This window comes from Homalodisca vitripennis, chromosome 2 (assembly GCF_021130785.1).
Source record: "Homalodisca vitripennis isolate AUS2020 chromosome 2, UT_GWSS_2.1, whole genome shotgun sequence".
Taxonomy (NCBI): Eukaryota; Metazoa; Arthropoda; class Insecta; order Hemiptera; family Cicadellidae; genus Homalodisca; species Homalodisca vitripennis.
This window is the reverse complement of record NC_060208.1, coordinates 150,115,430-150,140,894: the sequence shown is the minus strand read 5'-3', so window position 1 is coordinate 150,140,894 and position 25,465 is coordinate 150,115,430. Positions and strand designations below refer to the sequence as shown.

Sequence of the window (25,465 nt, the reverse complement as noted above, 5' to 3'; positions counted from 1 at the left end):
TATGTTAATATAGAGACAATTCCCTTTATTATATTATTATATACATTCATACATTTGTTTTCACATTTTAATACAATGCAGACTTGTTTAACAATTACCTACAATTTGACATGTACAATGTATTTTATAGAATTCATAAGGTCTACTGAACATTTACTGAAATAAATCATAATTAATTAAGTCTAACGTTCAAAGATGCAAATGCAATCTCATGCAAAATAGTATATTTTTAATTAGATAGACCAATCTTCAGATAATTTATTATTGACCTCTCTGATATCACTTACATTGTCATCAACAAAATGTTATAATTAATACGTTTTTGATTGGATTAATATTCTTGCTTCTATCATCATAATCCAAACAATTTTTCAAGTTGTCTCTTAGTGTCATCTGGTCCAGAAACGGTATATCCCTTGGTCCTGGAGTCGATGAAAAGCTCATAGTCATTACCACCCGGTTGGGTTTTATCTCCAAAGAAGTGAATTTCATCAAACCCGTTGATGAATTTCAGACAATAGGTTTTGTCCCATCCTTGAGGAAAGACATCAATACTGATCTGGCCTCCTGGACAGCCAACAAAATAATTTAAAAAAATATTAATACACTATAAATTGTACACATATGTGCCATTTATTAATAATAATAAAGATATAAAAGCTAATTTTTTATAAAAATATAAGTGAGAATGTAAAAATGCAATTCTGTGATTTCTACTATGAAGTGGTTAAAGTCACTTATTGTGGAACAAGATTAGCTGTTCCAATTCATTCTTTTAACACCTTTTACAGCAGCTCTATACTAAGGTCTCTTTAACGATGATACTAGAGCGGCATCTGTCACAGTCAACGCCTTAGGTAAGAGCCTTAGATTTTACAGTTTCAAACAAGTTTCACTGGTCAGGAGAAACCAATAAAGCTGTTGAGTCTTGTGTGAAGGGGGAGGAGAGTAGGATATTATTCCTAGGACTGCCGATGCTACCAAGTTTTTCTGGTAAAGTGTATGTACAATGTTTTCAAAACATGTATTTGAAATGTTAAAGTGATTTCTTCAGAGAAATTGTATTTTTTTATTCAATATTGAAGAATTTTATTACTGAAGATTTTAATAATAAAATACTTGATTGAACGAGTTGAATGCTAGAAGAACAAAGCATCATACATCTATATTACATTTTAATATTCTTCTACTGAAATTTTTACAATTGAATATTTGAATAAAATTGTCATACAGCAAATATTTTAGTGAACTTTATAATTAGATTTGGACTTATTTAATTTTGCTCGACTTGTAGAAGATACTTATTTATGGTTTTTGTTTGATCAAGAAAAGAGTTATATTAAAGAGTATATAATACTAATAATAATAATAATAGTAGTAGATATAATTTAATTAATTAATGTACTGTACTAGTATGTAGACTATATGAAAAGTCTACATACTAGTACAGCACATTTATTGAAATTTTGCTGGAAAATTTGAATTTATTTTGGACTAGAACTTTAATTTGATTTAAAAGAATACACAAACTAATTTTTCTATTTTCTCATTTTAATTTTGTTAATTTTTTTTGGGGGGGGGGAACTCAAATTTAAATAAAACAATTATGGTTTAAATGTTTTGCCTGGTGAAAGTTATTTAGTCTCATGTGGCATAGAGCAAAATTGCAAATGCTGTATTCACACTATAATATATGAATGATTATTCAAAATAAATACACAAGGTAGAATACCACGATTCATCTAACAAGCTTCACTAAGGTTGCATAAAAAATTTCAAGCCTATATAGTTCATTTCATTCTCAAGATGTCCTGTGGTCAGATAGACAGACATACAGAAAAGAAATTTTTACATCTCCCCGGCAGACAAAAAGAAATTGTGTCAACCTACACTGTATGCGATAGGCTTAAATGGTGCTCAGCTTATCACATACAGTACACCATAATAGAAATTGTTTTTGTTCATGTAGAAATGAGGTTTGATACAACATTTAAATATAGCAAATGATTTTTATTGAGATATTTTGCCACATGAAACATTCATATTTTTTGTTGAAGGAGGAGCTCTTCTTATTGGGATACACTATTTTGTAATAATTTATGAAAGAAAAGTCACAATTATCCAATAAAAATAAAATTATTAGATAATTGTGGCTTTTCTTTCATCAATATTATCAGAAAATTCATATTTTTGTTTATTAAATATTTCCAAATGCTCAGCCAAATCCAATGGAGTAACATGTACCATTATCGAACTCAGTGTTGCTATTATATAAATGAAGCTTTATGTACATTTTCAAGTGTACATATAGGTCAGTTGTTTTCAAAATATCGTGTGAAGAGACAGATTGAAATGAAATTTTTCCAGCCCCATAAGTGAGAAGCTTTGAAACAGAGATTGCAGAAATGGATCAGTATGGGCGACGATTTAATTTGGAGATCCACGGACTTGGATGTAATAGAGAAAAGAAAACATAAGACATTGAGGAAACTGTGTGCAAAAGTGGGTGACTCTATCAAAGTGCCCTATGATAAGAACATAATACATTGTGTACACTGGCTGCAGGCCAGAAAGAACGGTAAGCCTAAGATGAAGTGAGAGATGTTTGGTTGAAGGCTGAAAGAAGGGAGAGAATACAGGGAGTCTTCTTTAACGAGAACTTGTGTCCATTCTATCGAGCCCTACTTACAGACACCAAGAAAAAGACTAGATTACATGTCAGGGTGGCCGTGTGTTGGTTAGGAAAAGAAAGCGTGACAAGAACATTACAGTGATAAGAAATAGTCTTTAACATAAGAAATGTCTTAAGAAATTAAGTCTAGTATATTCAATAGTAAAATCGTTTTCATAAAGGTAAGAATACATTTTTTCACATTTTCTTAGCAATTGTAAACTTAAAAGAGATCGGACTGAAACGATCCTAGCTTTTTCTTTCTTACCAAATAATTATAGTCTTAGGTCTATATAAAAATTTATTCTTATTGTATTTATATTTGTTTGCGTAGTCTATCCGATAAATACTATATTAGTTGAACTTGAAACAATATTGATCCCGTTTTGTTTGTACAATGATCTGATATTTATTGGTGACACCAACATAGACATAGAGAATGATATATGTAGTACATTATAGTATGAAACTATTATGTCTGCATAGGGGTATTTTCCTGTACCTCCTGAGTTGAGTTTATTAATTATACTGTTTATGTTAATTATTGTAAAAAGTTGTTCACCCTGCAATTAAATAAATAAATAAAAACAACAATAAATAATACTACATGTAAGGACTAAACTATAGCAATTGGTTTACATTTAAAATAATAAAGTAATTATCTAAGACTAAATAAGTTTAAAATATTTTTAAAATACTAGTAAAATCACTACAGCAGCCACATCAAAATAGTCTGACAGTATATTTAATTTAGCCTCATATCCTGTGGCCAACACTGTTGCCAGTGTTATGTGTATGAAGTTACTGATCAGTCTCATATGTTATAATAAACAAACATCATCAGCTGTTACCGTAAATAAACATTCATTACTGTTGGATTTCATTCATATATTTTGCAGACAAGATGAAAATCAAACCGACTGTAAAGCCGCGTTTACACTGGAAACAAAACATGTTTATAAACATTGTTTTTGGAACTTTCGTTCCAGAAACAATGTTCCTGGAACTTTGTTTATATTTTGCTACTATCATGAAATATTTTGCACACAATGTTCCTAAACATTTTAGGACAGCCACTCTTGAAGATGTCGTCTGACGAGGAGGATGTTCTTCTTCTAGCTGCCGCTACCTGTGTTTTGTTATGTGACAGAGAACCCAGGAGGTTCTGGGTAAGGCCTTCACTTGCGTCACAAGGTGTTTATAGTGGAAGTGACCTATTCAAAGACCCTAGAGAGCTGTTCAAAAAGTTACGTTAAAGCTAACGAATCGTAAAAATTACGACACGATTCAAAAAATGTACAAATACATTTTATTTGACAAAAATGCCATTTAATTGCGTATAAACACTTATAATACAGCTTAGTAAACCTTTTTAAAACTAAGTCTATAGTTAAATCTCATCTATACAATGGACACAGCATCTTCCGCGATGCTCGGCACAGATTGGCTTGGCACATCGGCAGCAAAAGATTGACGTCATCCTCCGTTTTGCTGATGGACATATTCCACAAATTGTTCAACGGGGGTGTTGAGAGACATTAACTTTGTTTGTTTGAACAGGTGCCTTAATTATTTCAGCAATTGATTGGCGGAGTTTTCTTGACAAGTTTGAGTAATTCATACGGTGCTGAAGCCATGGTGTGATGAGATCATATTGGATTTGCATTGCAAAGTATCTCCTTGAAAGCGGTTTCGGGCCCATTTTCACCATGTTACTAGTGTAAATAACATAGGAATTTACTAGCATGATATTTATCATGTCAAAAAATACACATGATGGCCACCGCCTCGTCTTTCGGATGCACGTCATTTGATGGCACATTTGATCCAAAGTATCAACTGCACCTTTGGTTGCGTTGTATGTCTCAATGATTAGAGGTTTTTTAGAGTCCTTTTCAATTGATGGCTTTTCATGACAAGTCGATAGAAGCTACACATTTTTGGAATTCTTGACTTTGTATGAAACCATTGTTTTTATTCCATTGAAACAAAACATACTGACAACTTGTTCTACCAACAAAACCCATAAAAAATTATTGGTAGACCTGATGTTTTACGTTTCTCAACAATGTTCCTATATCTAAACGTCTTGTGTTTCCGAAACATTCCACAATGTTTATAAACACCCTTTGATCTTACCGCTTTCTACGGGAAACAAGAAACATGTGAAGAAACACCGAATTTCTGTTCTGAAACATTGTTTATAAACATTGTTCCAAGTAGTTATTCTTCGATTTGAGGAACATTGTTCTGAAAAACTGTTTATAAACATGTTTTGTTTCCAGTGTAAACGCGGCTTAATGGCCATAGATTTATATCAGAGTGGAAACAGTTGGTGTCAGCAGCGATATGACAAGACCGCATTAAATGTCTATTTAAGACTATTTTGGTGCGGGCTGCTCCAGTGAATCCATTGGGATTAACTGTGAATAAGGAAAAATGAAACAGTATAACGGAAAAAAATAGATTAAGGTATAAATAAACAGAATAAATAAATATGTACATTGTGTCAGTATCTATGACCTTGTTGTTCAAGATCAAACAACATCTGTGATTAGCAACAGACCACATCTATCTCGGTATTTTCGATATTCATCCTTTATTCTACAACAGAATTAAAAGTTATATCTACAATAATATGTTTGAAAACGTTCAACTAGACACGGCTCCTTTTCTGTTCCATTTGATAAATTCCTTTGCTATTGCGACTAGCTAATGTGTTTGCAGATGACATCACACTTTTCTATTCAAACGATAATGCACAATCAACTATGATTTACATTTATTACAGAACTGGTGTAGCTATAATATAATGGAAATTGACGTAAAAAGACAATAACATCAATTTTGGCAATAGGAATTTTGAATTTCAATATCTGCTTATTTATCGATGAAAAATTAAATTTGAGCGAGCATAATTTGAACCTTCTTTGAAAACTGAGACCTAAGTTAAGAACTTTTTAAGATTGCAGTACGGATTAATTTGTTGGAGTGAGGGGGGTGCATATAGTGTTAATAGATAAGCTAAGAGTATTTAACAATTAAATAATACAGATAAGCCAAGAGTACTTAAAAATTAAGTAATACCTATAATATTATATAAAAAAGGAAAAGTTTGTTTCAATTATATTACCAATTCAAAAATTTGCCTATACAACATCTTTATGTTTTCAAGGTTCTTAAATTATTTTATTTGAGAAGCGGAAATGATTGAAATACACTCCTTAATGCATGGCACAAGAAACGTAAGTTGTAAATGATTTAGAGTTCCCAGAGTCAGTAAAGAATATTTTAGACAGTGTTTCCTCTATTTTGGGCCAAAGTTTGTAAATGGTCTACCAACGGAAATTAAACACATTAATAATTTTAAATTATTCCTGACCAGACTGAAAAAATTATTTTTGAAAAGCAAAATACAGATTTTTAAAAATAATGTGCTCTGGTATGTTTTCTGTCCTATAGAACTGCGAAGTAAAAAAAATGTAATTTTTCTCATATTGGTCTTTTGATATTTGCTTGATTGTATTTTTGCTGTTTTGTAGTTCTTTGTTTGAAGGTTATTTTTGACGATGGAAGGATTGTGAAGGATACAGGATTTTTCCGGACATTTGCCATTGTTCAGTGAAACAATAAATCAGTAACACTACGTTTCGAGATCTGCAATCTGATCTCTTCTTCAGGTAAAGAACTAACCTAATACATAATATTACAAACTAGGTTAAAATAAACAAATCTTACCAAAGCGTTGTGGCACGCCTAAGTCAGGAATCACAACCTACATGTTGTTTGTCAACTTCACTAATTCTATAAACATGCACTTAATAAACAACTATACAGAACACTAATCATTAAAACTGAACTACGGAATACAGGTCACAATGCGTCTTCATTCGTCTACTAACCACCTACGACTAACCAAAGGGACTAACCAATGGTAATCGTGACGGCAGACTAAAACAAGATGGCGGAAATAAAAAGGAAGGGGGACAGGAATGGGCCCTTTCGTTATTATTGGTTCATGCGAGATGAACTTCTTAAAACCATATTGTGACCGCATTGGTTTATTACAAATATCTGATCCGTTTGATACTTTTGGTTTTCTCTTTAGTTCATTTTTTAGAATTGGCAACCAAAGCGGCCTAATCTCGACTGATGGTTGACTGATAGGTTGGTCTGCCAATTTAATGTATGTTGCCTCAATTAATTTCCTTTTGAAGAAATGTGGTTCCCGATGTATTATGTTGGCATCATCCCAATTCATATGATGGTCTTCGGACCAACAATGGTGTGCAATTTTTGACTTTTCTGTTAGACCCTTTCTCGTGTTTTCTTTGTGCTCTTTTATCCTTACGTTTAGTGGTCTTTTTGTCTCGCCTATGTATTTCCCTATTGCAACTACATTTTATACTGTAAACACAGTTTTTGGAATCCTGTGTGCCATTTTTTGGTTTTGTTTTTACGAGACTTTGTCTAAGAGTGTTGTGTGTTTTAAACGCGGTTCTAATGTTGTACTTTCTACCTACTCTTCTAATTTTCTCCGATAATCCCGGCACATAAGGGATTGACATAAACGCAAATTTATCACAATTCTGTTTTTCTGACTCAGGAATGATTCTTCTGGTTCTTTTGCACTTATTTATTACTAATTGAGGGTATCCATTGTTTCTGAGATCCGATTCAACTTTTTCTCGAAACGTAGTGTTACTGATTTATTGTTTCACTGAACGACGGCAAATGTCCGGAAAAATCCTGTTTTGTAGTAGTATTGTTTTTGTTAGCGGATTTTTTTTATGTTATTATTGTTCTATTCTGTGATGTTTATTGTTGTTACAAGCTCTAACTACATTTTAATTTGGCAGACACCCAGAGAGTGACATGTAGCAAATTGTATTAAGTTGTATAATATGAACTGAGCTCATAAAATCTGTAATTTTGTAATTTGCTGGAATTGTTTTATAATATAACTCTAAATTTAATTTTAATGTACATTCAACTTTCCACATTACTGGTAGCATGGTTAGTCAGTCTTAATAATCTCGTGTGATCTGAAGTTGTAAAAAAATAAATAAAAGAATACATCATTATATTATCATCTTCATACCACATTATGAAAATTCATTAGTTACTCAACACATTATTACATACAATTCCATATTACACAGCAACTTATCAATGAAAACATGCACTGGTAAGTAACTTTACAGTAATTTACATATATACTCACTTTTGTCATGGTTGGTCAAATCGTTAAGTAACTTGTAAAAAAAGCAACTACTGATAAATTACTATACATTAAGCTTGTTATTGATGATGGATGATTTGAAAGGATTATAAGATTTTGGACATTTCCATTGCTTTATATACCAGTATATATAGTAGGGATTGAGGCATTTGCAATCTTTTTTATACATATGGTAAAAAAGATTGCAATTGCCTCAATCCCTACTATTCTTTCACTAGACATTACTTGTTTAAAATATAAATATTATATTAAATAGTCAAGATTTTGCAGTATTAACAAACATGCATGTGACATATAATATATTGTCATTGTAACTGGATGTGTTATCATGTTCATAACGCCATCTGGGCTTGTATGTTAAATTGTAGACAATTGAGTGATGAATAAGAGAAACAGAATATGCCCATAAGAGAACTCCAAACAGCAAAGATCTGTTGTAGAACAACAAAACTTTGATGTAATTACATAGAAAATGTGAAATATAAAATAACTTTAAAATACCAGACAGAGACTCCTAATTTTACGTTTCTGGTTAACATATACACAAGGCTAAATGTATAATAATAAACCATATTATTTATGACTGTTGATTCTTTGAAAGTCAAACTTACCAATGACATAGTTCAGGCCAAAGTCAGGAAACTGGTTTTTGAATTTCTGGACTAGACTCTCTCTTATCTTATGAACTTTATCGTATTCCCCAAACTCATCTCGCTCCTGCTGGCTACAAGACCGACCCACAGGACACACATTTATCAGCCCCGTCCTGAACTCAATAAATGTTCCTCTCTTAGCAGGCAGTCTTAATTCTGAGAGACATTTTAAAGCGAAATTGATGAAAGTTTGCAGTTTTTCTTCACCCATGTAGCTCAAAATCGACTGAAAGTACATAACATTGAATCAATACCAAACCAAAAGTAACGTACAGCACCAATTTCTGAGGAAATTGTTTACAAAAGAAAAATATTTATAAAATTAAAATTATTTTTGAATGTAGGCCTGGAAATTAAGCAAGATCTTAGTTTACAGGCAGTGGATCACTTTGCAGGTTAATCATGATAGCTTAATACATTGGAAATAGATAATTTAATTGGTTTAAATTGGAAATCATAAAATATGTATAATTGAACCTTTTCTAGTTAAGCATTTGTTACTGTACGGGGCTGGCTGGTGGATGATGGGAAGAGTTGGTTAAGAATGGGGTTGAGCCACTGATGGCACAGGTTCAATTACTAAATACAAGGAATATTTGATATGTAATAATGGTATGTAAGTAATCTAGTTTTATGTATATTTCCCAGAGCTCAAAGACTACAACCATGGTTAATAATCATGCAATTAGTTCAGCTATGAATCTTTATTACAGTTATAACAATTTAAACATTATTAAAACATAATTACACTTACAGTTCTTTCAATTTCCATTCCTTTTGTCTTTGCAACCAGACCATTTTCAGAGAAGACATAATCAAACTTGTCTATGACTAAAACAAAAGCATAAAGTTCAGCAAAACTCACGCATACATAAAAATAATATATTACATAAAAGTTTAAGTATTTACTTATTATTACTGCAGTAGTTTAAAATGGAAAATAATGATGGTGTCCACGTAAAAATTTTAATTAAATAATTTTTAATATATGATATGATATAGGATATAGGATATGATATGGCTACTGACCGGGTTTGTGATTATTTATTAATTTTAAAATAAAAAAAATTATTTCATCCGGTAAAATAATGAGAGGTCCGTGTATACAGCGGGATCTTAGACTAATAAATTTGTATTTATATATTTACTAGTTTTTGTCACATTGTGTCTGAAAAACAAACATTGTAATAACAATATTATCTACTACATAATAAAACAATAATTGAGTGAATTTGTAACAAAATGTGCAATAATTCACAATATTATACTTAACAACCATGATCTGCAATGTTTTCTCTACTAACACACTTACTACTTGCACTATGACATTATACAAAGTAACTTAACATTATAAAGCAAACTCAAAGTAAGGATAGCAGTTTTTGCCAACTAAGAAACAAGGGTGAACAAAAATGCCTATCAATTAGGGAGACAAGTGAACAAAAACAACAAAAGAAGACACAACAGCCGTCCCAATATCTTAAGCTTATCAAAAACAAGTTACATTGTATGAAATATTATTGGAATGACATTAGACATTACATATATATTCTACAATACAATATACATTGGTAAAATTATGGAAGAATATGAGGTACTTTAAAAGTAAACAATAGATTGTCCACTCAGTCCTTTGGGGGGGGGGGGGTGGGGGGGGGGGGGGGTGGGGGGGGGGGGGGGTGGGGGGGGGGGGGGGTGGGGGGGGGGGGGGGTGGGGGGGGGGGGGGGTGGGGGGATCAAGTGAACCTGTGCCCAAAACCTAAGTAATCGAAAAACATCGATTTGGGAAAAATTTGTGGCCGCAAGCCCAAAAGGAATGATGGGTTTTTGGTCAGGAAACAAAAGGGAATATTTTTTCAACAAACAGGAGACTTCCCAAAAAACCAAATGGGGGACAAATAAAAAAGTTGGCCCCCAATATTTCACCTAAAGTATGAGAAAAAATTGTTAAACACGAAGGCCCTTAACGCCAGGACAAAGGAAAAACCCGAAGATCACGTTTCCCCCCAAAAATGGAAAAAAGAAGCGTTTAGAGGGGGAAGGCTTGCCCATTGGAAAAACAGAGTTTTTGGGAAAAAAAATTAAGTCATAAAATATCTATGTGTTTGCAAAGGAGACAAATTCCCAAAAGACAAAAAGTTTGGGTTTTCCCAAATGGGGGGGGTTTTTTTTTAAAGAATGATGGTGATCCTTTCCCAATAAAGCCAAGACGTAACAAGATTTTCAGTGAATCGGGACCAGTGTGTTTCCCTTGACCAGGTAAACCCCTGACTTTGAATCCAGATGATAATTTGTGGTAAAATTGTCAAGAAAAGAAGAAAAGAAGAAGGGGGCCCACACGTAAAGGGGCTTGGGGAATTTTTTTAATTTAAATTTAAAAGTGTGGTTCCCACTTGAAGAAATCAAAGGAACTTTTAAAAAATTGGTCCAGGGGCATCCCAAAAGGGAGTTTTGAAATTTGATAAAGAAAAAGGGGGTTTATACACACAATTATTAGTTATAAAAATTTGATGTACACAGTTATTTAAAAACGATTTAAAAAAAAAATTTTTCCCCAAAAAAAACAGTTTAGTCTAAAAATTTTGGCCACCCTTTTATTTTATGTAGACAAAAAAATCCACAGTAAATTTTTTGTTATCTGAAGGGGGGCCGCGGTTTTTTAAAAAACGAATTTGTTATTTTTAAAAAAAATTGTTTTTGGGGCCCTGGTTAGATTTCGTGGGGGAAAAAAACCCAAACTAAATTCATTATAAAAGTTCATAAAATTACTACTTCAAGCCGTATACAGTGGTTTACAAACTTTTCCCTTATCGACTTCTCTGTAGTCTAAACCCCCTTTACAAAATCAGGGGTCATTGGGCCCCATTGTTTTCAATTGATAGGGGCCGAGTGGATAAATCTAACCTTCAAAATTATATTGGGGGGGTTGAAAAACCTTTGGTGTAAAACCTTTCCCACATATTAGTTACTACGACTATTTGAAAATTGCAAAACCCAACGCTTACGCAAATGGGATAAAAAACCTTTCATCTTATCCCCACATTTTTGTTAAAAGGGTTTATCAGAAGACAAAATTGACATTAACACTCTGATTCATTGGGGGGTTTTTTTATATGGATTGTAGTTTCCATATTTAAAAAAAAATATTTCGGAAAATATATAATTTGGGAAAACCTTAAATAAAAAAAAAAGAGGAATATTTCATTTTTGTGCTACGTTTCTTTGGGGTTTTTATTTTGATAATAAAAAAAATTTCCCTTATTTTATGGGGGTTAGTATCGTTTTAAAAAAGGTTTTCAGTGTTGAAAAATTTAAATACTTTTACATTTACTCGTATTTGTTATCAACATAATGCCCTCTAAATATTGTTATTAGGGGCAATATTCCCCCTTATAAAAAATTTTAAACTTCAGGGAAAAAAGGAGTTTTTAGAAAACCAAAAATATTTTAATTATGTGGTTAGTGGTAAAATCGGGCCGTATAAACAGTTCTTGCTGATCCCGTTATTCTTACTTTCCTTTGATGGCTGGAAATTGCCTTATGAGAAAAATTAAACCCTCCCCAAGTAGTTTAAATTTCCGGTAGTTCTCTTTTGAAAGACTCAGCGGTTTTGGGTGTAACTTTTAATATGAAAAAAGGGAATTTTTTCTTTCACCACTGAAGCAAACAAGTTTTGGGCTTTGTTTAAAACGACTTTTTAAAATTAAACCAAAAAGGGAAAAAGCCAAAAAAAAGCTTTGAAGATTGATTTCACAATAAGCCAACAAAGAAAACCCATGGGTGGGTTTTAAAATTTTAAAAATTAAGTATTATTGTAACTTTTATAACGTTAATTACTTAAATACTAAAATTGCTGAGGGGGGGGGGGGGGGTGGTTCAAATCACGGAATTATTTTTTGAATTATTTCTTGGAGAACGGGAGTTGTATGAGCCCGGGTTGATTTGGGATAAAGTAACAACTTTGAACCAGTATTGTGCAAAACAAATTTTGTGGGAAAAACAATGGTTTTACGCTGTATGGTTTGAATTTTTTAAAGGGATGGGGAAATTTTAAAACAATATCAAAGCTAAGCGCGAAAAAGGGGAAAACACCCGGCAAAACGAGCTGAATGCACAGTGGACCCCCATTGTTTAATATGAAGTGAAGGGGGTCCTTGACAAACAATAAAACCCACGCGTCTAGTTTTGTTTTTTTTAATACTAAAAGAAATGTTTACCCACTTTTAATTTAGATAGTTTTTCTTTGAAAAGGGGATTATCCTCATGCGGATTTTAATTTAAAAAACCTTTAAACCCCAAAATTTAATTTAACCCACAAAATTAAAATAATCAACAACTAGATTTTTACCTGTTTTTAAGCATTGCAAAAATGATATCTTAAAATAAAGTTATAAAACCCAAAAGTAAAAAGGTATACGGGGCCTCCCCAGTGTTTTGATTAGATAAAACATCGTTTGAAAAAGGGCCAAATATGCTTTTCCACCGCTGTTTTGATTCGCCCACCCAGTGTTGTTTTTTACATTTTTGTGAAAATTTTTATTTTTGGGATCTTTGTAAGGGTGGGGGTTTAAATATTAATTTTTAAAAAATTTTTTTCATCATTTTTTTTTATTCTTTTTGGGTTGTTAGGTTGGGCAAATACCGTTTTTCCCTTCTTCCCTTTGGGCTGTTACGAATTTTACCCCATTTTTTTTTATTTTTTACTAATTTAGCTGTTATTATTTTTATTTGCTAGTTTTTCTTTTTATACTTTTGGGTTATTCAAATTGTTTTTTTGGTTACAATCGTTTTTTTTTAATGTTATTTTTATCATTACTTTTATTAGAAAGTTTTCTAAGTCAGTATTTAGTATTGGTATAAGACTTTTGTCGGGGAAAACTTTATTAAAAGTAAAAACATGTAAAAACGTTTTGGAAAATTTGGGTTTTTTAAAACACTAAAAATGTGAAAAAAAAATAAAAATTTAGATTGTCACAATGTAATGAAAAGGAATGATAATTTATATAATCAAAAAACAGGGGGTGACTGTTAATGGGTTTGATTGTTTAAAACTATTCACAGTAAATAAAAAGAGATAATGCTTTATTATTTATGTTGACATGATCTTTTAGTAAAAAGCCAGCTTCTTTTAAACCCCCAATTTGTGACCCCCGGAGGATACGAACTTCAAAAAAACTTTGTTACAGATGGACGACATTTCCGGGTGGGCCCCAACCCAAACCCCTTTGGACTTTGTGATCCTGACCTCGTGACATTCAGGGTCGAGGGCCCCCTGTATTGCCCCCGGGTTTTATAACAGGACATCGTGTATTATCTTGTTTTTTTCGTCTTTAAAAGTATCTGTAAAATTATTCTAGATTGGTTTTCGTTCAATCAAAGTTTGATTGTGCAAGTTTATTTTTTTATTTTAAAAAATAAAAAAACTTAAAATGATAATACCTTATATTAATTAGAAAAATTTTAATTCAATTTAAACTTAAAAATGTAGTTTTTTTTGGAAAGTGGGCCTGAATATTAAAAATCTTTGTTTTTGGGGGGGGAGACCTTGCACAAAAAATTTGTATTAGAAAATTTTGCACTTGTTATTGGGTTATGTTGAAACAGTACTTATTTTGAAAATTGAACTATGTAGGAAAATTCCCTAGTTCTTTTTTTTTACCCCTTTTTTTTTTTTTTTAAAAATAAAAATGTGTTTTATCGTTATTTAAAAATTAGTTTAATCATTTAAAATTAAAAAATTTAAAAAGGGAAAAAACGTTAGTTTATTCCCGCAAATAAAATTTATTACCCAAAAAAAAATGAAAAAATTTCAGACTAAACTTGTTTTTAAATTTTGGGACTACTATTTGGGAGGGATGGGAAAATATTATTTCTGTCTGTATGTCCAAAACGATATCTCGAAAACGAACTGAATAGGGGATTTTAATACTGCATCAATAAAAATTTAAAGTAAATATAGCCAATATAGCAACACGTTTTTTTTGACCTTTTAAAAAATGCTATTGATATACAAAAAAAGATAAAAACCCAAAGGTTAAGGTAAAGGGTGATAGATGACGAAAAAAGGTTTAAATTTTAAATTTAAAACTCTTATATTTTTGGTTTACCCCAAAAATATTAAAAAGGTTTTGGTTTAAAACACTCCCAAAATTTTGTTTTTTCCACAGTTTTTTTTTACTGTCTAATATCAAGGTACATTTGTTTATTTATGTAATCCCTTTGGAAGACCCTTTTTGTAGACTAATTTAATGTAATTTTTAAATAAAAAACCCGGTTTTTAAAGATTATCGGTTTTTTAACCTTTCAAATGTATTTTTTTTCTCCAAAACTCTTTCCCTACACATATACAACCCATTAGTCCTTTTGGCATTATTTTAATTCGGAACTGCAGTAGGGTACTATACTAAAAAAAATTAAAAATTTTATAAAAAACCCATTTTGGGAAAAAACTACTCCCTTGGGGTTTAAGGGACGTACCGATACGAAGTACGTTAACATTGAAAAGGCCCTTTGCCCTTCAGTTTTTTCGATATTGGGGACACTCAAATAATGTTAGTTCAACGCCCCCTTTTTGGGTGACTTTTTGAGGGGAACTATCCCTTAGGGATATGGAGCGTACCGTTTGGGAAGGGTACTTTAAAAATTGTAAAGGACCGTTGACACTCAGTGTTACGGGATATTCAAACACTCAAATAATTTGTTCAACGCCCCCCTTTGGTAAAATTTGTGTTTTTGTTATTTTGGTGAATTTTATTGGGCACTCTTTTCATTCTTTACTTGTTTATTTTTGTTTTTTTAAATTTATTTTGGAAAGAATTTTATAAAATTCATACATAAAATAAATTTTTGAATATAAAATAAATATTTAAATTATTTTTTATAGAAAAGGGGGTATAATTAATACATCATTAAAAAAGAACACAAACGAAATGAAAACGAAAAAAATATTTTTAACTTTTTTTGTATTTCCCAAAATTTTTTTTGAAAGGGATGTAAAACCCCGGGATTAAAAAGATATTTGATGATGCAGTGTTTACAAATTTCCCATTAATGGGGGTTAAAGAGGTTGATAAATTTTTTGGGGTTTAAAAATTTGGGTTTTTTTTTAAATTTAAAAATTTAAATACCCACATTTTACTACAAATTATTTCTATTTATATAGGGTTTGATTTTTAACATTTTAAACAATTTATTTTTTAATGAAATTTCGGGGGTTAGATAAAGGGAATTTTAAAAATTTTATTTTTATATTTAAAAAAAAAAGGGAAAATTTCCGGGTTTTTTTTGAAAAAAAGACAATTTTTTTTTGGTTTTCCCCACTTATTTACATTTCAAGAGAATTTCAAGGTTTATTTTTAATTTGTTAAAAGTATTTTTAAAAAAGGGTTTTAAAAAAATGTACTTTTTTAAACCCAAAAACCCAATTTGCACAAAAAAAAAAAAGAAAAAAAAACTTTTCTTTAAAAACTTGAGCTTCCTATGAGTACTATTTAAAATTTATTTGACAAAAGTGTTTTATTGTTGTACCCGGGTTCAGCAAAGTGAGTAGAAAATTTTACGATTTATAAAGGGTGCCCAAAAAAGCCCCGGGGGTGGGTTTAAAATTTATTTTTTAAAATTTTTAAAAAAATAGAGCTAAAAAAACCTTACACAAGGGGCGGGGAAAAAAGGGGAACCCTATTTTACCCACATTTCAGTGACCCGTTTACTTCCTCAGGGGGGGGGCCCCGCTAGGGTAAAGAAGAAAATCTTAAATGAAAGCAAAGGGTTGATATGCATATCAAATAAAATGTCTTTATTAGTAGAGTACAGAGCCGCAAACCCGACCTCAACAGTGCCCGGTCAAAAAGGGACAGCCGTTAAAAAGGATGGTAGAGTTTGAAATTAGGTTAATTTTAAAAAAAATTTTTTATACTTATGACCCAAAAAGGGAATGAATATTTTAACATCTGCTATACTTGGTTATTTTAGGGGAGTTGTGGTGTTCACTTAATACTGGTTTTCACCTTCCCTTCAACTACATTTTGGAAAAAGCCAAAACTCATTATTGGAAAAAAAATTGGCCCATGAGGGGGTTTCTCAAATGCCCTTAAAGTTGAAAAAATTCCCTAGCCACCTTTAATCATTTGGAAACACCCATGCCCCTTTTTTTACCTTTAATGGGGTTAGGCTTGAAAAATGTAGTTAAAGGGGAAAGGGGTGAATCCAGTATTAAGTAAAAACACCACATCCCCAAACCTAAGAAACCCAATAGGGGATAGAAAAGATGTTAAAATATTCTTTTTTTGAGTCATAAGTATTTTTTTTTAACTTTAAACCTTTGGGGGTTGAAAAACTCTAGCCATTTTTGAACGGCTGTCTTTTTTGACTCGGTCATCCGTTTGGGGTTTGGGGTTTTTTGGGGGCTTTTACTTACAAATAAAGCCTTTCATTTGATATGCATATCAACCTTGTTACATTTAAGTTTTTTTTTTTTTGATCCTAGCGGGCCCCCCCCTGAGGAAGAGTGGATCACTGAATATGTGATAAATTAGATTTTTAGTTTCCAGAAACTTTGTGTGGAAAGGTTTTTATAGTTTCTATTTAAAATATTTTGAAAAATATATTTAAACCCGACCGGGACTTTCTGGACTCCCTGTATTAAACAAAACTAACTTTTTACTGCACTATAAAAACATTTTTAACTTTAGGTCTTTTATAACTGCTGTTGTAAATACAGATTGTGACTTTAAATATATTATATATGTTGATGAAATGTCAATATCCCCTGTAGATTATAACCCCATTTCATGCACCAATCGGGCGTTTAATTGATGTCCCAAAGATAAATTTCTTCTTCATCACATTAAGCAAAAATTATTGTTTTAAGGATATACAACATTTACTTTTAATAAGTTTCAAACATTCCCAAAATAAATCTGTGGCACCTTTTAAAAAAATTAATTTTACTATTTAAACAAATCATCCTATTTTTCAACCTTGATATTTAAAGAACGCAAGTAAGTCATTTAAATTGTTATATCGAATATAACATAATTATTAACTATATTACTATTTGGTTTTTCTAAAATATATATTTGATGAAATAAAAACTGATTCCCATTTCAGGAATGGCAGTGTATGTATCTCGAGTTATGGAAGCTATTGCCGAATACTACTGATCGGAGTTTATGCCATAAAATTATGACTAATTAAAAGGCAGGAGATAAATTGCTTTGAAGCTATTTGAATTTTCATAGTAAATATCATAAGCTATTACAGTAACAACTTACAGAAATACATACACTAGAATTTGAATATACATTATTTAGTGACTATATAACTTTTTTCTCATTTATTTGATATGTAATTATAAACTAAATTAAATTATTATTACACACAACTAAATAACATTGTTTTACTAATTTATATTTTTTAATACGAAAAAGTGAATATTTAATTCTTATTGACAACAAATAATTGGTATTATTTTTTTTTAAGATTATTTTCAGTACAGGATTGACCATTAACATAGATTTCAGTGTATTTCATAAAACCAATTAAACCATGATTCTATATAACATTTATTAAAGTATAACCATTTTTCAATTCAAGGGTTTGAGCTGAAAAAATATTTTTAAGAATGCTGATTGTTATGAAGTGGTATTTTTCTATATGATACTTCAAGAATGTTTTAAATGATTCTAAACAAAAGCATTTTTTCTATTTTCAGTCGCTTGCTCATTTGCTCAATTTGCTTAGCAGTAATTATTTATTGTATTAAATAAAGGATTTTATGTATAAAAATAATGTTATTTTTAATTTTATATCTGACTTAACTATATGAACAGTTGATATAACCCGTAGATATACTAAAATAACCAAAACCACGAATCCAGGCCATTTAGCTCTTCCTTCTATTTTGCGTAAAGGAAATTAAGCGATATATTTCGAACGTAAAGGCGGCTATACACATACACAATGGTGAGCGTACTATAAGGAATGTGTAAAGAATAAGAGGTGAGAATCAACTGGAAAACTGATTACTGAAAAGAAATAAAACCTGATACTTAATACATATAACTCACAATTAAACCACTTTGGACTACTTTTTACTAATAACAAGAGATATGTTAAAATACACGAAAAATATGTAAAAACATTTTAGTTAAGATTATATAAAACCTCTTCGCTAAAATTACAATGCAATCACATATTTATATAATACTTAGAAAGGGAGAAATTTGTTACATAAAATCAAGTCTCACCTAGTTAGGATTCTACGTAACACACATTGTAGATATTAATATATTAAAATCAAGGCACGAAAACAATTAAATATTTTTACAAAAATTTCATGACCTCGTTGAATACTAAATTACATTTAAAATACAACCCAAAGAACTGAATATAATTCAGGCAAGTATAATTGGTCGTGATGCTTGACAAGAGCACTCACATAAAGGTTACAGAGGGTCAGCGATCACACGATTTCACAATTGGGTTTATTGAACTACACATTTATTTGAGGTGTCCGAATGTCCGTAACACTGAGTGTCACACAACCAGTCCGTAACAATGTTTTGTGTACTCCGCATCGGCAACATTGGGACGGTAACACAGGTTGGCTTTGGACTCCACCCAAAAGGTCCCTGTTTGTTCAACAAATTATATTAAACGTTGTCACATTATTATAAACTAATAATATATTATTCCTCGTTATTTCACCTACGTTTTTAATTGTTTTATAATTAACAATACTTTTTGATTAATATTTAAACACTCGTAATCGAGTATTCCATAGCGGCCTACGTTTGCATTTGCAGTACTATTTATTTCATGTCGTTTTTTTCAACTTCATTTTTATTTCTGTTGTATGAGTGAGATGTAAAAAAGAGATTTTATATTCCATTCATCATCAATACATAAGTTACATGTGACAAAAATGTCAAATAGGATTGGTCGATACGGTATAAATTGTTTTACAATTCTATATAGGTAAATGTTGTGTGCCAGTATTGTAGCATCTCTAATTAGTACTAATTAGGTTACCCCCTTCCAATGCATAATTAATTGGCTTAATAATCGATGCAGTACAACACTTAGAAATAATAACTAAGTAAATAATAACTGCTTAAACCATAACAAGGAAATGTCATGGGATCTCATAGCGTTCTACGGACACGACCCTTCTATATATTCAATAATTACTGTATTAACGTTTCTTCAAATGGAAAGAAAGTAATTAAAAATTAATCTTAAGCATTCAACTTAAGGGGGTTTTCTGCAACTTTCCGTGGAAGCTAGATATTTTTTCTAACTGGGAGCTCAACCTGTGTTATGCTAAAATTATTATTTGTTCGCTCATATCCCAGTCAGCTGGTAAAAACAAGTACTTTATAAACTGTATTAAGTTAGCTATAAACACAAGTTAAGTAGTTACAACAAAACCCCAAGTGTCCACCGCCAAACAAGCTTTGTAGAATGATGCATGGCAGCTTTGAAAGACTATAAATGTTGTCATTTTTAGATTCTTATGATACAGATCAAAACAGTTTTACAGAAAAAACATTTTACAAACCCAAACACTGGGTGCAGACATAAGGAAAAAAGGTGTGTCTAGTATATACCGAGTGGATAAGGGTTCAATGGCGCTCAGCCAATATAACATGGATGGACACCCACCTTCTATTCCCTTGATATGAAACATGACCAAATTGACAAGATTATAGGATGAAATAGATTCTCGTTGATATCCTACTCAAACGAGATGCATTTAAATTTGTATTTAATACAAATTAATAACATTATTAGACACACCAAGTCGCCAGTAAAGATAATATGTGGTTAAAGGGTAAGGTTTTTTTTTTTTTGCTTACATTTCATAATGTTAAAATTTTTATATAGCGGTTGTACATAGTTTTGGTTTGGGAAATTTTCTGTATTGTATAAAATTTTTCATTTTATTTTCATTGTGGTTACTCTTAAGATAAATATAAAAATTTTAACATCCAAACCTTTTTTTCTTTTTTTTTCTTTTTTTCTTTTTTTCCAGCCAAACCCCGTAGAATCAAATGACACTAACATTAATCTTAGCGTTGCCTATGTAGGAAATGAAGCTTTATGAATTAAATTCAAATCCCACGGGTCAATTTGTCCAAATGATATATTATCGTGACGACAGGACTGACACCTGATATTACAGGTTCAGAAAATGAACATGTAAAAGGATTCGCTAATACGCTCAGCCAACAAGGTTTACTATACTAAATCTCTACTTCCCATAGCGTAATAAAAATGTCTTAGTTTGCTATTTTATTCAATTATTTTCTATTAACTATATTTTACATTTTTATATCAAATAACACGCAAAAAGAAAGTTTTCAAACCTCAATGAATTGTTACCAAATAAATAAATTAAACAAACCAACGTCAAACACAAAAACTACTACACACACATGTACTTCGTAAGAAATGTCAGTTGTTTAAATAGTTCGGAACCACTTTGCCAATCCTTTATGACGGCATAGAAACGTGTTCTTACAAACATGAACATCGGGCCGAAAGCACATCTTGACGAGAGAAAGCTTTGGCAACTGTCTGCTAGTACTTTGTTGATAACATACTAAACATTACGAAGTTTACGTTCACAACACTGTATTTAAAACGAAACCAATTATTTGAGTAAATAAAAATATACGCTGTGAAGTTGATTAATTATAATTAACTATTTAACTAATTAAATTAATAATATAGTTTTAATTATTACATGGTACTTTCTTATTATTTTATATTCATTATTAATAATGTGTTTTGAGACACAGGGTCTCGTAGAGGTTGATTGCAAAAATTTCAAGTCAGATAAACTCATTTCAGATAGTAACGACAGATATGGAAAATAAATTTTTAAAAATTCCGTAGCAAACAAGAGAAATATTTGTCAGCGTAAATGAGGGGACATGAATGCTAGGTGAAATTACATAGTTGGACACGAAACAATATAGAACTAATTCTTGTCTATGAAGAAATTAAGTGGTTGCCAGGGCCAAATATCAAGTCTATGGATGAAATCTTTCAGAAGTATCTCTTGGGCCACAAGTTATCACATTCATACTTTTGAGGCATTTTTTGTTACATTTTGTCACATGAATAAGTGTTAAATAACAACCAAATAGGCTACACTCCACGTCTCCATAAAAATAATGTTTTGACCGTATTGGGTATTGGGTTAGCGCTACAAATCCCAGGGAGTGACATTGACCAAAATCTCGAAGCTTCCTCATTAGGAAAAATAAAGCTCCATGCACGATTTCATGTCTATAGGTTATTTTTTTTTTCAACGATATCGTGCTAAAACAGACATAACAGAAATGAAAATGTTTCCACTCTCCACAAGTGACTTAGATATTGAGTGCGCCACTCCACGTGTCGTAAGAGGTTTCACTTTGGTTGCATGAAAATCTGTGGGCTGATTTTAACTATCGAGATGTCCTGTGGACAGATAGTGATGACAAGACTCAAATACAAAACAAAGAGAAAGTTATACAAAAATAAACACATATATAGACTCTTTCTTAGTGAAATGACATTTTAATGCAAAACTTAAAGGCTTCTACATGTGAAAATCTGTTTCGACACTTGCTAACGTGATACATTCCATCTTTTATTGTTTAAATTTAAATTCTTGTCTATATAAAATGAAAAAGACATTTTTTTTTATATACTTCTACGTTAAATTTTTTTTTAAAAGCGCTTTCGCTCGGTTAAGGCATCATGAGTTTGGACATTGTTTACAGAAAAACACATATGTGTACAAATAGAATAAAAATTTAAAACTAAACCGTAAAGACCAAAAATATAATAAATTATAAAAGTAATTATTGTAGAAAAAATTATTGGTTTTGACAAATTCATAATTTTGGAATGGATTTCTTTTTTCACTAATGGTTATAAATAATTAAATCACTTAAATTCCATTACGGAAGTAAATCAGTAGAAAATTGTTCTATAATATGTATATCCCACAAACCCTAGTCACTATAAAATTTGTGTTTTTAAGTAATTCTGGCATTGTTAGGGAAATGTGTTAATACGTCACATGATTGGATCTTTTATGGGCGTATTGAGGGTTGTTTACACAAATTTTATTAATTATTAATAATTTCTCGTTGCCATTATTGGTTATTGCTAAAACGTAAACTAACATAATTGCTAACGCTCTCAGCCAAATCCAATGATGTGTCATGCACAGTCCATTCACAAATCACTGGTGTTTCATCATATGTCAATGAAGAATAATCATGCCATAATTTCAAGTCTACAGGTCAGTTCGTTTTCGAGATATCGTGTGAACCAAACCATAGAAGACAGACAAAAATAAAATGTTTCCATTTACATCCCACGAGTCGTTAGGTCTCACTAAAGCTCAGCCTATTTTGATTTTACTACTATTCATACGTTTTGATTACCACAATAATTTAAGTATTCATACTCTAATACTGTCTTATAACAAGACGATATAGTAACCATAAAAATGCACATCGCAGTCTATTATAACATTATTTATTATAGTCCCAGTAGTGTCTATAAGCTATTGTAAGATTTTTTATTATTTAGGTTAAATAACTTTAGTCCCCAGATCTCATAGGAATAGGATTCACGCATATTTGTTCTAGATCTCAATTGAGTATCATCGCCTTAGCTCACACACTACATTTAAGATTTGTTTACAAGTTAGATCAAACTCATTATTAATCTGTAATCATAAATGAAGTTTTCAAATCTCTCTGTTATTATATTTATTAAACCTAATAATATAAAAAGATTTATATAAGTGAATAATCTTGCATATTTACTCAAGTTACGGTCTGACTTCCAAATAAAAATTGTTTGACCAAAAAAGGACTTTTTCCTTTTCACCACGTATTTCTCCATACTGCAGCTCTTATAATCCATTGAAATAAAATATAAGTTTGTTGAATGGTACTAAATTCTATAAAAAATATTACTGATAAGTAAGAATATTAAATCTCTTCATCAAGATAAGAAAACCCCGGTTTTTACCGGGCAAGGCGGGGCAGAACCCCGGGTTGTGGCTAGAAGCTGTGCAATATTAACGTCTAATCAGGGTCAATATGTTGTCTGAATGTGGCTGGGATACTCCCACCTTACACGTGAGGGCGTTACTCGTACTTGACTTCCACGTGTTACTCTTGTGGTTCTTTTTAAAAGTTTTCATTTTATTTGGCTGAGCGTTAGCGAAATCTATAATCGAGGATGTGCAAAATGTTGTGATGTGTGTGTCTGTCTGTCTATCTGCCTGTATTTATGTAATATCTTTCCACAAGGTATCTCGAAAACGAATTTCAGCTATCAATTTGAAATTTTGCTTGAAGGACCGTGTCTATATTAGAAAACGTTAAGTTCGATGATATGGATGTCACTCCATGGGATTTTGCTGAGCGTTAGTGAACATACTTTACACTGATCTGATTGATAACAGTGATGGCAACGATAATGTCACTGATAAATAAATATTTAGAAAAAAAACAGCGTTTAAATCACATGGACATCTGACAGCAACACGAAGGTGCACTTGGAATTTTGCATTTAGTCTAAGCGAGTATGTACTGTGAAAGGCGTACTGTTAAGAAGACCAAGGAAAAGGCGTCTCCTATACGTGAATATGTTCCCGTTCCTGAATCAAAATCTTATAAAGATATTTTTTTCTAAGTTATCACACATTTTCAATATGTTTTTTTATTTAAAATAGCTTTTTATAGGCAGAGGACTTTCGTAAAATTGATAGAGGTTTGTGTGTATACTTTTAAAAATCTAATTAGTTTTTGGCTCCCTATTTTAGTATAGATGATCAGGAACAGCAGTTGGGTTGTAAAATTGATAAAATAATTTCCCAAAACTGTTTAAAAAACTTTTAATGTCTGCCAATGTTACCAAAGTGGAGATCATGTATGTATGTTACGGGGGTTTTCACTTTTGTTTCAGATTTCCTTCACCGGTGTCATTATTTTAAACTAACACTTAGTTTTTTTTTCACAAAGTTATTTAACAGGCAAAATCTATTTAATAAGAAATTCAATGTTTTACATAGTCACAAACTGTCAGGTAAAGTTTACATACAATTACTTCATGGTCTGTTGTTTTTTTTTATTTTTAAGTGGAAAAATATATTAACATTTATTGTTTTAATAGTAATTGTTTTAATTGTAATATTTTTAATGAGCTGGATAGTTTCCCTTTTTGTATGCAACTAGGATGTTCTGAAAACTCGCGATCAAGAAGGAAAGACGGTGATGGTACAGAGAAACCCCCTTCAATTGGGCTACTTGCAATTGTTTTTTCTCATGCATCGACCGATAAAAAAATAAGATTTAAGATATTTTCGAGCCCGGCAAAACACATCTTGGCCCACCGTCGTGTGCTTTTCTAGATACGGCTCCTGATACAGAGCATTGCTTCCGCGTGGACTTGACCGTTTGGATTGGGACCCAATACGGTTGGTGGGGGCATCATTTTTATCTTTATCGGTTAATAAAAGGCTTGTTGAAAACAACAGAATTGGCTGTTGTTATTAGGAGTACGAATGTTAGGCTGTTGCTATTTGAATTCCTTGGTAGACTAAAAAATCTGGTATTCACCTATAAATTAGTAGAACATCTTCCCTTTTCCCGAATGAATTAGAATTCAAAAATCACTTTGATAATTTGATATTCATGGGTTATTTTCCACAATGAAGAATCTTGGTATTCACCTATAATTAGTAGAAACAAGCTTCCCGTTCCCAATGAATTAGGATTTTAAAATCACTTGAATTTTTGAATTCATGGGTATTTCACAATGAAGAGGAGTAAGAAGAGAAGAAGAGAAGTTTTACCTCTTCATTAAGTAATTACAGAAGAG

The 25,465-nt window shown here is 31.4% G+C and overlaps 1 protein-coding gene across 1 annotated transcript; it reads right to left on the bottom strand.

The window, feature by feature from the left end:
* Positions 1-25,078, bottom strand: LOC124355847 (phosphomannomutase). The gene is made up of 4 exons (XM_046807002.1): positions 25,012-25,078; positions 9,321-9,484; positions 8,525-8,792; positions 1-567 (listed from the first exon to the last, which is right to left on the bottom strand). The coding sequence occupies exons 1-4, from the start codon at positions 25,076-25,078 to the stop codon at positions 353-355; spliced, it is 714 nt and encodes a 237-aa protein (XP_046662958.1). The 3' UTR covers positions 1-352.
* Between the last annotated feature and the right edge of the window lie 387 nt (positions 25,079-25,465).

What these genes read in the sequence shown, in the direction of transcription:
- LOC124355847 (XM_046807002.1), bottom strand. Translation starts at nt 25,078, where the DNA reads ATGATGCCCCCACCAACCGTATTGGGTCCCAATCCAAACGGTCAAGTC. An exon ending in CCACGCGGAAGCAATGCTCT is followed by an intron (nt 9,485 to 25,011) that starts GTATCAGGAGCC and finishes AAACTACTGCAG; the next exon opens with TAATAATAAGTAAATACTTA. An exon ending in TGGCCTGAACTATGTCATTG is followed by an intron (nt 568 to 8,524) that starts GTAAGTTTGACT and finishes TTGGCTGTCCAG; the next exon opens with GAGGCCAGATCAGTATTGAT.